The following is an 18,498-nucleotide window of genomic DNA, read 5'->3' as shown; positions in this document are numbered from 1 at the left end:
AAACGGATTGAGGATTGAAAATGTCGTGCAGATTCATTTCTACCTCAAATTTCTAATTTAGAGCTCTAAAAATTGTGGATAACTAACAGAGAACTTGAAATGGACGGTTAAAAAAAAAAGAGTGTTGAATGGACCCCTTTAGAACTCCAAATCTATATTTGTTTTGGATTGAAAATGTCGTGCAGATTCACTTCTACCTCAAATTTCTAATTTAGAGCTCTAAAAATTGTGGATAACTAACAGAGAACTTGAAATAGACGGTTCAAAAAAAAGAGTGTTGAATAGACCCCTTTAGAACTCCAAATCTATCTTTTGTTTTAGATCCATGATTGTTGAGGTTCAAGCTATGAATCCACAATCAATAATCCAAGACGGGTCTCAAAACGCCGCCGCGTGTAAATAATGTCGTGCCAAAATCATAAATCATTATGCATTGCACATGGGAATGGGCTCAAGGCTATGTGTTAAAAGGTCGCGGGGTGCCATAACTTGACGAATTGAGTTTCATGCTTTTCATGGGCAAAGACCCTCACATACTGAACTAATAAAAATTGCATGCTCTTATCTCCTAGCCAATAAGAAAAAAGGCCGGCCCGAACTTCAGGGTCTCAATACTTGAAAAATATTCACAGTTAAGATCATAATATTAAGATCAAAGAAAGATTAGTTAGTTTTTGTTATTTAAGTCACAATTATGTTTGAATAAAAATATTTAGCATCCAAAGGATTCTAAAAGGGTCACGTGTTGAGAAAAATTATGAGTCATATCTTGTAAAACTAAATGTCACTCCTTTCCTTATATGGTGATTTATGATTGACCTTGGCAATGTGAAAGGAAAGTATATATTGTATATTTGGTTAATATAGAATGTGTATATTAAAAACAATAAATATAAAAATTGTAGGATATTGTATATTGTATTTTATGGTAAGTCTGTGTATAGTTTAAATATCTATGATTTAGTTTCTATTATTATTATCTGTAGTTTGTCTATAAAAGACAAGTATGATATATTCATATCAATTAATAGATACTTAGTCTTTTCAGAAAAACCTGAGATTCTTTATAGGAAAATGAAGACTAGTAAAGGTGTAATGGACCCGACCAGACATGGGACCCAACGGGTAGACCCGACCTCGGGTCCAAATATGGGTCCAAAATTGGGACCTGAATACTATTCGGGTCGGGGTCGGGGCCCGGGTCTAGGTCCAACAAGACCCGCCCCCTACCTATAGTCATAGGTTATATGATGACAATCATGTATCTTTAGGCGCCCGCTAGGTGTTCATATTGTCACAATATTGGCAACATTTACAATATTATTGACTAAAAAAAATGAAGCTCATAATCATATGATATATGATGGTTAAAAAAAAGGCAAAGAAATAAAAATAAAATAAGCTCATATTCATATGGTGGCAATATATCTGACCAGACCTAGGACCCGATGGGTAGACCTAGGACCGGACGGATCCAAGTATAGGTCCAAATTTTGGACCTGAATACTATTCGGATCTCGGTCCATGTCCAGTCGGACCCGACTGCCACCCCTAAAGAGGACTGCCACCCCTAAAGAGTGGCATCCACTTCCAAAATAAATTATATTCATAGACAATAATTTTATTTATGTAAGCATACCAAGTTCAATATTAAGGGTTTTATAATTGTGATTGTTCACTCTATTGTGTAATGTCCTAATCAAAAAAATCCTGCCAAATTTATCAAATTGATAAGTTGCTTGGCTTTACAGGGCCAAGTAGACCCCATGTCCAAAAGATTTAATCTATGTGTAGGTCCACAATATTTGAATGGGCATTTTCATGTACCTTATTGCCATCTCTCCTAATAAAAAATAGAAACTTCCAATAGTTTATTTGTAACAAAAATTAGTGCCCCAACACATAATTTAAGTTCAATAAAGATGTGATTATACATATTGGTGTGATACAACACCACGAAACCGACTCGGACAAGCCATGATACATGGTTCGAAACAAAAGAAATGAGAATCGGTCGAGTTTCGCGGGTTTTTAATGTTCAAATTTTTTTTTTTTTTTGTTTTGACTTGCCTGTGTTTCTGACAGATTCAATCGGAGTCTATCGAGTTGGGCTCGCAACCTAGTGAAACCGGACCTACATGCTTACTTTTAAGGAAAATATCCTCATAACCGATAGTTTTTTGTTTTCATATCTCAATACAACCAAAGATTAAAAATATATCTCTTAACCCCTAACTTACTTTACCCACTTTTAACTATTTTTTTAACCCTAACAAATATAAAAAAGATATGCACATTCTAAACCCTTCATCTCTTTACGTAATATATTCCCCTAAAAAGTTCTCTCTTTCTAACATTCACCATCTTTGTCTCTCTAACGGGAGAGAGAGAGTGTGAGAGACACAGGGGGAAAGAGTGGGAAAATAGGTAGAGAGACATTTAGAGAAAAATCACGTGAAGAGCCAGAAATGATGATGTTTAGAAATGATGTCTTTCTTATATTTGTTTAAGGTAAAAAATTAAGTTTTAAGGGGATAAAGTTAGCTTAGGGAGTTAAAAGATATAAAACTTAAAAATTTTATGACTCAAGATATGTTTTGAAACTTTGAGTTTATGGAGATATCAAACTTAAAAATGAAGGGCATGGAGATATTTTTCTATTTTTAATACTAATTATACAATAGACCAATGAGGAATCCACCATACCTTATTAGAATAAATGGTTGAGATGACTTAAAAGTCACTTTAGCTCTAAGTTTCATCTCAACCGTCCATCTTGAGAAAGCATCATGGAGTCAAACCTGATGTGTGTTAATTGCTTCTCCTTTACTAAAAGTGAAGATAGTTATTCTAATGAGAAGCAAAGATGAAAGTGACTTTTTTGAGCTTATAAATGCAATGACAAGGATTCTTTGGTGAAGATTACAAGAGAGTTCAGTGGAGCATTAAGATCAAAGAAAGACTGTCTCCTGTGGCATAAAGATGACAGCAGTTGGGGCAGTAACACTTGGACTTCTCCATGTCTTGGTTTCCTTTGCCGCTGGATTCCGGCCACTGTCCGGAATCTGGAACACCAAGATCTTGCTGAGGGCCGACTTCCCTAACGAATTCATCTTCGGAGCTGGGACCTCAGCTTATCAGGTTGGTTTTTTCTTTTTTGTTGCAGTTTTGTTTAGATTCTTGCTCATTAACGTCTCATTTCCATAAGTTTTGACATCTGGTTTTCTTTCTTTTTTCTTTTTTAAATTTTTAGGTTGAAGGAGGGAGCAGGGAAGGTGGGAGAGGAACTAGTATATGGGACACTTTTACGCATGAGCATCCTGGTAGTTTTTATGAAGTGTTTTTTCTCTCTATTTTATGCAATGAAATGTTAATTATTTTTACATGAATTCTTAAGTTTCCTTAAAAAAATTCAGGCTTACTTTTCCATACAAAGATCCTGGGATCTTTTTAAAGAAAGGAGTCATTTGAAAAAAAATTGAATTATTTTTTTGTGCATGAAATTCTAAGCAAGTCAGGGGAGCTTATGGGAAGTAAGTAATTGTGATAAATCCAAACTATTAGATTTCAAATCGGATGGTTGTAAGTAATTATGATCTCCCAGTACCAAATGTAAATGGTATCTTTACGTACAATCCCTTTCAAAAATCAAAATTGCTCGTTGCAAGAGCAAAATTTACAGGGCGCATGTATAGTGCTCCTGCAGGAGCGCTATGTATGTGTACTCCTTCGTGTTGAGGAAGTTTGGGGATCCAGCTTAGACTCACTAGATGAGTATTTTAAATCCCTGTGGGGTTGGGGGCCGCATGGGGTGTGTAAAGGTTGGTGTTTTTTGGGTGGGTTCCGTTTGATTTGAGTGCCTCAACACTTAGATATGACTGTCCAGAAATTGATACTTTTTTTTTTGTTTTTTTTCATATAATCTTAAGACATTATTTTTTCCAGGCACATATAGAATGTGGATGAATATTTATTCGATTAGTTGCTACATCGAAGAAATTAAGTCCCCGAAATTTTGAGTATAAATAAATTATTGAGGTTTGAGCACATACCACACACCCTCAGGAGCATATAATCTTTTGGGTGTCCCAAAGGGCTTAGCCAAAGAAACTTTAAAGAGAATGAGAAAAATGGAGAGAGTCGTTTTTCCTCATTACCAACCACAGTTTCTATTATTATTATTTTTCTTTAGAATCTTCCTTTGTGCCCTAATTTTTTCACTCTCCTCTCTCTCACACACTTCTCTTCTTAAGCCTTTCATGCTTTTGTCCACATGTTTCATCTTCTATGCACTCCAACCAATAAAGGCATAACATACATGGGATGCTCCTTAGGACTGTAGTGAAATGCTATATATATATATATATATATATATATATATATATATATATATATATATATATATATATATATATAAATATTAAGCGATGATCCAATGCAACGGTTATATTATAGTATGACGGAACGATATTTTTAAGAAATCATATTTGTGGCATTTGTATGATCTCAAATTTTGTACACACACTCTCTTCATCTCAATAATCAATCTAGAAAAAAAAAAAAAAGTTCAATTTGAACCTTAGATATGGTCAAAATGAGTCCCCTCCCAAAACGGATCTAGATCATTAATTTTGTGAATTTCAAGATCTTAGTCTTTATAAATTCAAAATCATTTTTTTCCTTTTTTAACATTGCTTATCTAATGAAAATAAAGCCATCCAAAAAAATTGGAAATGAAAAAATCCTTCTAAGACCTAGATCTAAGCATCTCACCAAAATGAACGACCTATGTTAATTGGGCTTAAAAAATATTTTCTAGGTTGTTTTCAAATTTTTTTTTTTTTGTGATTGTTCATTAGAATAAAAAAAATATATATTTCAAAATTTGGATCAAACAAATAGCCATAAGATGGTTTTTTAAAGTTGTTGTATCATATTACGCAACGGTTGCATAAAATCATTGCGAGATATGTTTGTACAAGAGGGAGATAATAAAAGGGGTTGCGTAAAGTATTCTAAGAAGAAATATGTCTTAGTTTTAACTAAGTTTTGAGTCTCTCTCCAAGGGAAATATTTTAAGAAGAGAGATTTATTTTGAGTCTCTCTTGAAAAAGGAATGTTGTTATGTGTGGAGTCTAACTCCCTTAAATCTCTGCCGTCTAACTAGAATTGGATGGTGGATGCTGCAACCAGGGAACGATGTTCATTTGCCTTTAGTGTTTTAGAATTTGCATTTCATTAATAAATATAAAATCTAAACAGGAAATTTATCAAAGGAAAAACATGTAAAACCCCGTCAAAATTTATGGTCCCATATACACCCTTAGGTCCATAGGTAACCCATAGACCCGTTCTTTTTTAAAAAAAAGAACGTGGTTGGTATAAGACTTTGACCTAAACAATCAAAGTAAAGCGCACCTTCAAATAGTGTCAAACGATTTTGTTTTAGGAATAGAAATCTTTGTGATGACTTAAAAATTTATTTTTATCTCTAATAATAAAATTTAAAACTTCAAAAATAATGTACACCGAATAGATCTTATAAGTAAATTTACCATCTCATGCACATGGATATCATTTTCTCTAGAAAAAGGTCAAGTAGGGCTGCCAATGGATCAAACAAGGTTACTCTCTACCTAATCCGAAGCTTGCAAACTGGAAACACTATCTACATTGGATTGCCTACAAGCTGGATTAAGGACCGGCTAGGGTTTGCCTCGGGCCAAGGCCAAAACTTTATAGTCAGACCCGTGCACGAACCGTTTGACCCACGCCTGGCCAGATCCCAGCCCACTCGCCATAATTGTCAGCCGAAGCCCAACATGAAACTAAGACGGCCCTTAAGGCCCGTGGGCCATCTGGGCCCAATTGACAGCCCTAATCACATGCACCCTTGATCCCAGCCAACATTTTGTCAAAAATTTCAAGATTATCCCCATAGTATGTGGAAGATCATTGACTTTCAGTTGGGATTTTTCAATTTCTCACCTAAATTTTTTAGAGGATTTTTTTGCTTAAGACTATGATATTATATTATGTTTTTGCTTAAGGTTAATATTGTAAATGTGCCACCCAGATAAGATAGAGGATGGAAGCAACGGAGATGTCGCTCTAGACTCCTATCATCGATATAAGGTTGGATTTTATTTTTGTTTTTTATTTTATACATATAATGTATTTTAATGTTCCTTAAATAAAAAAATTTCCTTAAATTTGTGCAGGAGGATGTGAAATTGGTGAAAGAAATGGGGTTGGATTCGTACAGGTTTTCTATTTCTTGGCCTCGAATTCTACCAAGTGAGAGACTCACGAACTTTAATTTGTTCATTTTGTTTATGTTGTAAACAAAATAAGAAAAAATTACATAAACATCTCCTGTATTTTTTTAGAATTTGAAAATATACCCAATACTTATATAGTTCACATTTATATCCCAGTTTTTACGAATGTGTTTGGCATTTTCAATTTTGTCTTTTTTTTTTAAGGCATTATATTGAGCTCAAATGTTTTGTGTTTGTACTTATCATTATCATTAATTAACAAAATAACTTAAAAGTAATTAAATAGAAATAAAATAACTAAAATACATGTGCAATTTTTTAGGATATTTTGGTCATTTTAATCATTTTACCTATTTAAATTATTTTTTTCATGTCCATAATGGTGAGGAGTATGGATACGAAGAATTTGAGCCTAATCAAACTTATAAGAAAAACACAAGCAAAAGTACTATACATGCTCTAAACCATTGGGACATGAACGTAAAATATGAAATATCCAGGACACTTTTTTTAGATTCTACAAAATATATAGGGGATATTTACAATAAAGGAAAAAGTAGTTCATATAAAGTTGACACCTTGAAATGTAGAATTAAGGTACATCTCTAAAATCTTTCGAAAAAGTTTATTTTGATGTTGGAAAAACATCTAATTGATCATCTTGACATCAAAATGTAAAAATTCCACATGTTAATTGTAATTTATTATATAGTGCCTTTTATAATATTTGATCTCAATTTTAATAGATAAATAAAATATGCCATCTAAGTAGGTCATTCATAGATCAAAATATTTTTAAGAAACAGATAAATTCTTACATTTATTTACTTTTATATTTTTATTGGTATTTAGAGGGAAATTTGAGGGGAGGCATCAACATGGAGGGGATCACGTACTACAATAACCTCATCAATGAGTTGATAGATAATGGTATTGCTAGCAAGTCTCTAATCTTATTTATCTTCTTTTTTTTCTTTAGATTTGATGCAATTTTATCAAATATTTTCTTCATTAAATACTTTAAATTATACAATTTACAGGGATAAAGCCTTTTGTGACATTATTCCATTGGGATTTACCACAAGCACTTGAAGATGAGTACGGTGGATTCTTGAGCTCTAAAATTGTGTACGTATTCTTCTTGGAGCACATACACAGGAGCTTCTAAATTTTTTATGGCATCTGTTTGATCCATAGACAATTTTTTTCCGGACTTTTGCATGGTCAATTTTTTTAAATTTTTTTAAATATGCCCACTTGATTGTTAAATATGATTGTGATGTTTATATACTAAAAGTAAAACCTATTTAAAATAGTAGTCAAAATCAAGAATTGCATGATCTGAATCAAGAATCAGCTGGATCAAACCGATTCTTGATAGCCTCCCTCCCCACCCCCCCCTCCCCCGCCCGCGCCCCCGCCCCCGCCCCAGCCTCCTCCTCCTTCAAAAAAAGAAAAGGAAGGTTTTTTTCTTGTCTCTTTTTTTTTTTTTTTTTTTTTTTTTTTTTTAAAGTGTCCTCTAAGGTATTTTAGTAAATCACAACCCATAACCCCTATTTCAATTGTTTAATTTATAAAGTTTTAATATTTTTTGGATTATACATATCTGAATTGGCAATCTGACACGCGATTGGTGGTTGGATGATACACTAATCCATTTTTTTCAAAACATGCCTAAAAAACCCAAATCCTAAACCCTTTTCATATAAAAAATTGTATGCTCTCTCGAATTTTTATTTTCTTTCGCCTTTTAACGTCTCCTTTCTCTAGGATGGCTTCGATTTTTGCCAACTAATTTTGGTACTGTATAAACAAATGTTTGCAGTGTGGATTTTGAGAAGTATGCTGATATTTGTTTTCAAGAATTTGGGGATCGAGTGAAACACTGGGTCACCATTAATGAACCTTGGAGTTTTAGTGCAATGGGGTATGATAAAGGAGAAACAGCACCAGGCCATTGTTCACCTTCCAAAGGAAATTGCAGCAATGGAAATTCGTCAACTGAACCCTACCAAGTAGCACATAATATGCTTCTTGCTCATGTGGCTGCCTTCAATCTTTACATAGCCAAATACAAAGTGAGATTCCATATTCCCCTTGTATCTGGGATTGTTTATAAAGAGATTATTTCTTTTTTGTACAAGGAGGTCACAACTATTTCTACTCATTAGATGTTAAATTGGATGGTTTGGGGTGATTTACAAAGTCCGAGATTATTTTTTTTCTAACTTTATGTCTACTCAATCATACTCTTACAACTACTTATTTTGAAATTTAAGGGACAAAAGTAGTAGTGACCTCCTTGTACAAAAAATAAAATGTTTTTTTGCGGACAATCCCTTAAGATGTTCATCCATGGACATGGGTTTGGTCAGTCAGCTGATTCACCTATTTTGGTGAGTCTGTTGATTCATTAACGTCCATCTCTAGTGATATCTAAGATGGATGTGAAAAAAGGGTGCATCCACTACAAGCCAAAATGGATGGTGAAAAAAAAGAGATCAATTTATTTTTCCAACAAAAGAAAATCTAAACTCATGATTGTCATCAAGGTTGAGATTAGCAAACCTAAAATTTTGGATCCAAATTCTCTTCTTAAAATGGATTTTGCAACACAGGTAGGTGAATCGGTTGACTCACCAAATACGTATCCGTCATACGTAATTGAGTTGTTTGTTGTTAATTGCCTAAACTTATAGAGTGATAGTATTGTCGAATGCAGACCAAGGAAGTATCTTATTTGTAGGGCTCTCAAACAAGGTGCTGATCTGGATCTGGGTCTGAGTCCGATCCATAGATTAAATCCATGTGCATGTGCATGTGCGTATATTTACGTGTGAAGCTACCAATAGGTTGTCACTTAAAATGAATTTTGATTTGACTTGCATTTCTATCATCATAGTGATCAGATGGTTGAGAATGCACATTACTATTTAAATTTTAATATTTTTTTATAAATCGGATTAAGTTGAAATTTTAGCTACATCTATTTGAAACCATCATGCACACAAAAAATATAAAACAAATATTTTAAAAAATTAAAGTGACCAAAACACAATTAAAACATTATAGGGGTATTGTGGTCATTTTGAGTTTTGAAAATAGTTATTCTCTAAACATATTATCTGGACCGTCTATTTTCAAGATTTTCAATTATTCATAGATCTGCTTGATTGTCATTAGTTCTTAAACTTTAAATTTTATAAATAGAGACAACAATAGATTTTCATATCATCGCAAGAATTTACAAGAATTTACAGCACCGAAACTGTATTTTGACCATAGTTTTGAGGTTGACACCTTATACAAAGCCTCATCCATCTTCTTATAAGATCTGACTGAAGCATAAATAGAATGACAATTCATTTTAGGTGACAACTTTATTGGTAGCCTGACCTAGACCGACCTATATGCAACATAAATGACCGGTTTGCAATTTGCATCCATGCTTATTTCTTCTCTTTTTGTTTTATCATGCTAGTTTGAAACTTCATGTACAAGCCTTCCTCTTTCCCAAATTATATGCTAAATCATAACTTCTTTTTTTTTTTTTTTACAAGAAAAATCATAACTTATTATTCTTGTAATTAATATTGATGTTTCTAATTTAATTCACCTAGGAAGCTCAAAAGGGTATTATAGGGATTACTCTAAATTCCAACTGGTATTTGCCCTTCTCTGATTCAAATGACGACCAAACGGCTGCAAGAAGAGCCATTGATTTCAATATTGGATGGTACGTAATGCAATTACTGGGTTTTTCTATTTATATTTTATTTTTATGTTTAGTACAACTTAAGAAATCCCAATTAATTGATAGAATTAAAATAGTCTTCTGCATTTATATTTTGCACTCAAATCTCTTTTATAAGAGCTTGTATTGTATTTTAATGGTAATCGTTTCTTATATATTAAATTAAGCATAAATTTGTCCCATCCATACTTCTTATCATTTCACAAATATTGAAACTTAAAAAAAAAAAAAAACCGAAAGAGTGATACGCTAAAGGTCTAAAATATGTTGAGAATTTTTAATTATTTTATTTTAATTATTTATATATATATTATATTATTTATATGGGTATGGTAATGTGAGAAGTATGGGCATACAAAATTTGAATGTTATCGGATGTATAGAAAAAAAAAATGAAAATACCATAAAGATTATAAAAAATGGGGTTGAACATAAAATATAAAATACAAGTGGTGATTACAAATTTATAATATAGAAATACGATGCACTTCAAAAATCCAGTAGAAAAGAGTGTTCCAAGTTGGAAAACTATCCAATTGATCACCTCGAGATGTAATATAATGATGAAGAAAAACATTCAAATCCTAAAAGTAGTGCATATTGTAACAAGTGATCTGATCCGTCTATTTTTAAGATTTTTAAGTGTTCATAGATATATTCGATTTGTACCTTTTCAAATTTTAAATTATATAATTAGGGTTGAACATATATTTTCAAGTCGTTGAAAGGTTCCAGACACCAAAACTACATCTTTCGATAAAATTTAGAGGTGCAACATTCTTGTATATAAAAACCTCACCCATTTTTAAAATTAAATAGCATATGGATTCTTTCCATTAATTATAATTGTTTTTATATGTCTATGATTTGTAACCCAGTTTTATGTTGTAGGTTCATGGACCCCTTAACAAGAGGCGATTACCCATCATCAATGAGAAATATTGTTGGGGAAAGACTACCCAAATTTACAAAAAATCAATCTCATAATTTAAGAGGATCATATGATTTTATTGGGATTAATTACTATACCACATGTTATGCTGCAAATATTCCGGATCCATCAACAACAGTCAGCTATTGGGATGATTTTCATGTTGATCAAAGAGGTATTTCACCTAAAGTTTTATTATTTGTTTTTCTACTTTTGAATCAAGCCCTGTAACGCTTTTTAAATTGTCTGTACCTTTGCCTAGAACATTCTAAAAAAGGGTAGAAATTTATCTAAATGCACTTAACTTGTTAACTATTGAACTTATTAGTTATTACCCATTTTCAACCATTCCAACTCACAATCACGTATATTTTGATAGGAGTTTTTGAAACAAAATAAAAGCAAATGAGTAAAATTTTAAATATGTATCTTTGATAAATTTTCGTAAAAAACACAATAAGATAAATACTGGCAAAAACTTTATTTGATATTTATCATGTCATAGAATGCTTTCAAGTGTCTATATCTCTACCTAAAAAATTCTAAAAAAAAAAAAATCCCCATAATATAAAACATCACAATTTCTTGATTGAATTTAAAACACCCCACGATATTTTAATTGGTTTCTACGACTTGAAAGTAATTTCAGAGCAATGAACTATTTACCTCTCTCTCTCAAACACTCATATTTGTGCATTATACAGTCAGAAGCACGTTAAGAAATACCACAATATTTCTCAATAAGGAAATTTAATGTTACAAATTCAACCTTTAACTTATTTTGGTGATGTGCAGTGGAGAAGAATGGCATCCCTATCGGGCCAAAGGTATATCTCCATATTCTCTATATTAATGTTCTTATTTTCTTGGAAATTTGGTAATTAGTTTTAGAGCTATTTTTTATAATATAATCACTTCACTATGACTTACATATATTTAAGGGAATTTTACCGAAGTTCTCTGAGATGAACTATTTACATTTATCTTTATCTTTTGATTTAATTTTAAAGGGTCCATCAAAATAAACATGCCCATAAGTTGGAATAGTTGAAAAAGAATAAAATGTCAAATAGTTGATAGCTAAATTTTGATAATTTTCTCATATTTACTCGCATCTTCCCAAGTTATTTATTTATTTGTTTCACAGGGCGGCTCGTTTTGGTTGTACTCATACCCACCTGGTATCAAAGAGCTCTTGGTGTACGTGACGGAAAAGTACAACAACCCGGTTATGTATATCACTGAAAATGGTAAAAAAATAGATAAATAAATATATTTTTTGAAAGTGATCAAAAAATAAATAAATAATTAATTGTAAAAAAGTAGCCCAACAAATGAAAAAGAAGAAAAACATATGTGGGCCTGTGTGTGAGAGAGAGATGATAGTAGATTATAAAAGGGATGGGAAAAGTTTTTATATGGTTACAACCTTATGCAGTAAGCAACATCATCCATTTTAGCTGGATAGTAACGATTTGACATGTCTTTCAAAGCATCACTAAAGTGGATAGTATAGTAGATTAATCTTTAATTAATTAAATAAATCTTTGATAGTTGATAGAATTACATTGATTTTTTGACTAATTAGTTGATTTAATTAACTAGCAAAATGTATACAAATTATCTAACATGCTAAAACGTATCAAAGTATCTTGCCATTATCTCATGAGCATGCCCATAAGTGGTTTACAAAAAAGATTTTCGATTCGTCTAGTATCCATAATATATCAGTTATTTACTAATGATTTGATTCTACCCTATAGAACATATGTAACATTCAAAATTTTATAAATCCAACATGACATTCAATATAGATTTATGATACATGTATATGGTGTGTTCAATGGCACGAGCCTGTCCCATCAATGTATAGGAAATGATAGCTCGGGACACATGTAAATCTAAACAAGTGGCTTCTGCTCCAATAATACAAGAGATGTGAATCCATATGCCGAATGGATTTCTTGAGTGTACATATTTGTTTATGGCATGAAACAACTCGTAACATAGGTCTAGCTTTAGCTTATTGATATGCTTCGAAAACCTCCTTTGAATCCATTAGCTACAAGTCACAATGTCACCTTATATAAAATTAATCGTTAGCCTGTTGAGTCACTCAACCTCGATCCATATGAATTAGGTTTTTTAAAAAACATGGTTCGGATAAGGAATTGTTAGATCCAGGTAGAGAATCATCGATTCAGATTATGAATCAGTTGGGACTGATCAGGTTCATGCCAAGTATCGATACCAATCAGTCCCCCACTAAAACCCCATTTTTAACCTTTTTTTTTTTTATGTGTATTCTAGTATTCAAAGCCCCCAAAACTTCTTTCTTTTTTCAATTTTACGATATTTACCCACGTGGACACTAATCCAAATCGGCAATCTAGTTGGCCAGGTCTGAAATTGATGTGTGGGCGATCCAGCTCACTAATCCAATTTTAAAGCACTAATATGAACAAAAGAGCCCAAGGTTACCTAAATTGTTAGTGTGGACAACAGAGAGAAGATTCTTCTTCTTTTTTCCCAAAGAGAGACAAAGATTTTTTTATTTTTTATTTTCTGAGAGAAAATTTGTATAACTTTAATTAACAAAGCCAAAAGATTTCATGCTCCCATGGGAGCATACTATCTATTTATTCCTTCAGAAAATCTTATCTATGAGTAATTGTATGACCCTAAGTTTTGGAGATATAACCCTTTTTACTCACCAATCTCAACAAAAACAAAATTTCCAAACAACACCCTATGTGTGTTTGAAAAATGTCTCAATACTAATGTGTCAAGATTGAACAGAGACCATCCAATCTTTTGATAATGAGATCTAAGCAGTGATAAGTTGAAATTTAGCATTTCTCTTTTGAAAATGACGATCTAGTGAATTTTAGGTGGATTTCAAATTTTCAGATTGAAAATTTCTCCTAAGTTAGGTCGTCTACCTGAGGGAGTAGATGTATAACATGCTTTCCCAGGAGTGTAATATATGTGCTCAACCAAACCAAGTATCTCTTTCTTGGCATTGAGGTAATTAATGGATATAATTAAGAAACCGCACCAGAAACTACTAATGCCCAAAGGAATTCAGTGAAAGAAATCCACCAAATCTTTTTGCTTTCACCAATGTTAATTAATCATTAAAATGAATTTATTCATTACTTAATTGAGTTATTTACTTTTGGCAGGGATAAATGAATATAGCAATGAGAGCATGCCCTTGGAGCTATCTCTACATGACACAATGAGGGTAGAATATCATCACAGCCATTTATTGTATGTTCGGGATGCCATGAGGTGACTAATGTTAAATTTTGGGTGACTAAGTGAAAGTTTTTGCCATAGTGTACTCTTGTGGGAACATACTGTACACTTAATCTATCGGGTAAAAACTTAAGACGACTTTTTTAACTAAATTTTCATAATCCACTTTAGAGTTACTAGGTCAGTATGTTTATGTAAAAAAGAAAGAATGAGAGATTCTAAGTCCATACACTTAGATCTAAGTTTCTAAAACTTGAATGGTTTGTGTTCAATCTTATGACATTATTTTTGCATGCATATAAAAAAATTGGGATTGTCTACAAAGAGACCATTTAGCTTTTGTGCATGGAGCTCATAATTTTTTTTATCCCTTAAATATCAAAATAAGTGGTTGTCATAGTGTTATTGGATAGACACAAAGTTCCAAAAAAAATTCTCAGACTTTGTGATTCACCCCAAACCATTCAATTTGACATCTAATGAGTGAGTTTTAAAAAAAATTCTCAGACTTTGTGACTCATCCCAAGCCATTCAATTTGACATCTAATAAGTATGAATGGTTGTGACCTCCATGTATAAAAGTTAAATGATCTCTTTACAAACAATCCCTTAGAAAATCTCAGTTTCCTTTTTTGCTTTCTTTTTCTTATTTGAGGTCCTAAAAGTACTTTAGTGTAGGGTTTTAACCAAGGGTGTGAATGTCTGATATGGTCCTGGAGAATTTATTTATTTATTTATTTTTTAGAATTTGTGGTTTTATTGAGATAATAATGCTGCCATTAATTATTTTTCTTATTGTTAAATGTGTTCCCTCTAGGGAAGGAGTGAAGTTAAAGGGATACTACTTTTGGTCTCTTGTGGACAACTTTGAATGGTTTAATGGCTACAGATTACGCTTTGGGCTCCATTATGTTGATTACAAGGACAATTTGAAGAGGCACCCCAAGTTGTCTGCTCACTTGTTTTCCAGCTTCTTGAGAGGGAGAGTTTTCCCTCTAGGGTACCCCATATCGACTGCTTAGCACACAGGGCCACTAAGAAAAGGAATACAATTGTGCAATAAAAGGTGTATTTGGTTTTAGACAAAGTTTCTTCTCAGCAAGGGGTACATGGTTCAGTCATAGAAGCTACGGTTTTTAGTAATGATATTTGATAAAGGTAGAGTAAGTGAGGCTTTGGGACCTTATCAAGAGGAAGTGAAGCCATAAGCAATTCATGAATTTTTTTCGAGCGAATATTTACAATTTGACGAAATGAAGGCCGATATAACAAGAGTATTATATGCTATTTTAGTTTTAATTTTGATCATTGCCGTGATTTTTGTAAAATTTGTTAATTCACTTGTTTGTTGCTTTCCTAAGTGACTTGTGTTTCGCCTTAAAAAAAAATTAAAATGGAGTAAAATAGGCAATTAAAATTTAAGTAGTATGAACATGTTTCACCAGGGATATAAATATAAAGAAGGTTATGTAAAAATAACTTATACAAAGGATCTTTATGAGATCAAGCACCGGTTGCACTTCTAGATGTGTGGAAACGTTTGTATGTAAAACAGGTAGGAAGGTAGGATGCCCTCGAGAGCTCAAGGATTAGAGCATGGAAAAAAGATAACTTTGCACAAGAAAGATCAGCATGAAGGAAAAAATGAGCAAGACATGTTCATGGAGGTTATTTGGCATTTAGTGCTCGCTAAAATATTTAAATTTTAAATTTTAGAACAAATGAATAACCAGATATGACAGTAAGATATGTATGTGATTTTGTATCGAGGTGGAGATTATTGGGTTAGTGATACAAAATCAGCCAAATGGTATTTCTCTCGATGGCAAGGGCATTTTTAGTCAAATGAAAAAACTTTGTCCATCCTTGGAGTTTATCATCCCAATTGTTCCTCATAAAATGATGCTCTTAATTTTGCCACCTATGGGCTTTCAAAGGAAGGGTTAAATACGAGAGATGGCAAAACCCTAACATTTATTTTGATTGGTAAAATACTAGCATCCTTAGTTTGAGGCAATCCATCTTATCATGTGATAAATTTATTCGAGGCAATCCATCTAGTTATGTGATATATTTAAATTTAAATATCGTTAAGCCAATCCACTTGACTCTAGCTAAATTAAATCTTAAGATAAAAGAGACAGAAGATAAATCCAAATGTCAAATTAATTGTTTCCTAAACTACTCTACAAAATTTAGAGTCTTGGAAACTCAAAATTTGTAAATCAAAGGCAAAAAAGTAGACTTACCGTGTGGATATCTTTCATTCTAAAACTCCAAGCGAGTGTTTTAGAACCCACCAATTTGGACGAGAATTAGCAATCCATATCAATAATCGGTCGGGATCAATCCTTGCCCCTAAAACCTCCCCTTCATATTTTCTTTTTCCCTTTTCTTAAGTCCTGTCTAATAATTTATTAGGTTAACGCCCTCCGTTATTTTCATCTTCATCAAGTGTTATCCCATTTATTTGGGGTCGGCCACATGGATCATGTGCCCTATTAGAACCTTTTACTTGAACCAAATCGTATCTCCTAACTGGTGTTGTATTAGGTCTATACTGTACATGGTCTACCCACTTAATTCTATGTTTCTTCGTATTATCACCTATTAAAGCCACACCTAAGTTTTCTCATATGTATTCATTCTGAATTCTATTCTTACCTGCCTTGCTATTCATCCATCTCAAAATGATCATTTCAGCTATGTCCATCCAATGAATATGTTGTTTCTTGACCACCCAACATTATGTTCCAAAAAACATGGCTGGTCGGTCTTATAGCCATCTTATAGGACTTCTCCTTCACTCTCAATGGAATGTGGTTATCACATAAAACTCTAGATACAATCTCCACTTCATTCATCCAAGTCTAATTTTATGTACGACATCTTTTTCAATCTCTCCGTTATCTTGGATTATCGACCTTAGTTTATCTTCTTTCTTTTTTAAAAAAATATTTTTTAAATTATTGATGTCGATCAATCCAAATAAGAGATCCGGTAATCCACCACAAATATATGGAGTAGATGATCCACCCCAACGATCCGGATTTTAAAACACTCCTCAAAACGTTAGAAACGAGAGCCGACATATAAACCAGCTCCCTCGCTAAAAACTTTTCCAAACATAAGACCCTATCCTTCCCTGGTAAATAACCACATGCGCACAAACCAAATTGTAAACTTGTAAAGAATATAGAACAAACCAACAAAGAGGGGTGGGTGGATCAAAATAAAGGAAATCATACAATAAAACGTTAATTATTGGCATAACAGATGATAAAACACTTCTTAGCTATCATATGCAAAATTGGATAGAAATAATTTGAAAAGCAAAATTCTTAAACCTAATGATGGTCACTGTCACATCTTTGGGAACGCATATGGAGCAATCCCATAGAGGAAATGTCCCTTGAGGGTATATACTATGTTCTTGTCTGAGCATATTAATACTTACTACTTCAGGCAAAAGATCCACTTGGAACTATATTTTTTATTTTAAAATTTTGGTACCCAACTAAGGTTACTATATAGTTAGCTAGCATAAAAAAAATCAGCAATTTGATATTTTCAACACTTAGATCTCACCCTTCAAGAACCCGACAGTCTTAGTTCAATCTAGGGACATTGTTTGTCCAAGCGACAATTGGATTTTGTTTTTAGAAAAAAGTTTATATAGAGCCTGCTCTAAAAAATCAAATTAGAGCCTACCTTAAAAATAACAATAGAAGAGGTTGTTTTGATGTCCAAATATCCTCAAATTGATCATCTAGACATCAAGATGCATGGACATGAAAAAAAAATAGATTTGAAGTTTTGGAAAATAGTACATCTTATAACATATTTTTGGACCTTTAATTTTCAAGATTTTCAAGTTTTCATAGATCTGCTCGATCTACACTAGTTTTGAAGCTTTAAATTTTATAATTAAAGATAAAAATTTATTTTAAGGCTATCACAGAGATTTCCAATTTTGAAATCACCTTTTTCGAATATAGAGGAGAGATAGGGAGGAAAAGAATATAGAGGAGAGAGAGGGGGAGAAAGAAGAGAAAGCGAGCTTAAAATAATATTGGAAACTAGTGTAGATCGAGAAAGGTGATTGCAATGTTAAAAACTATTGGTTTGGGTATTGTAGTGTTTTCTAGAGGAGAGAGAGGGAGAGAAAAGAATATACCCAAACCAATAGTTTCATTAAAAAACTATTGGTTTGAGTATTGCAGTGTTATCTAATGAAATTAACTATCGCACTTCGAAGGAAAAAAAAAAAG

General features: G+C 32.6%; 1 protein-coding gene across 1 annotated transcript; it reads left to right on the top strand.

Moving 5' to 3' along the window:
* The first annotated feature begins 2,963 nt into the window (after positions 1–2,963).
* On the top strand, positions 2,964–15,535 carry LOC18437422 (beta-glucosidase 24). Its single transcript, XM_006847632.4, has 13 exons — positions 2,964–3,141; positions 3,254–3,323; positions 6,077–6,135; positions 6,222–6,297; positions 7,134–7,211; positions 7,322–7,409; positions 8,107–8,359; positions 9,902–10,017; positions 10,927–11,141; positions 11,762–11,793; positions 12,114–12,216; positions 14,152–14,260; positions 15,045–15,535. Exons 1-13 carry the CDS (start codon positions 2,983–2,985, stop codon positions 15,247–15,249), a joined length of 1,563 nt encoding a protein of 520 aa, XP_006847695.1. The 5' UTR covers positions 2,964–2,982; the 3' UTR covers positions 15,250–15,535.
* The last annotated feature ends 2,963 nt before the right edge of the window (positions 15,536–18,498 follow it).

Source organism: Amborella trichopoda, chromosome 13, assembly GCF_054954075.1.
Source record: "Amborella trichopoda isolate Santa Cruz 75 chromosome 13, AtrichopodaSantaCruz75HAP2 v2.0, whole genome shotgun sequence".
NCBI lineage: Eukaryota > Viridiplantae > Streptophyta > Magnoliopsida > Amborellales > Amborellaceae > Amborella > Amborella trichopoda.
Note: the sequence above shows the minus strand (reverse complement) of the source record. Positions and strands in the feature narration are given on the sequence as shown.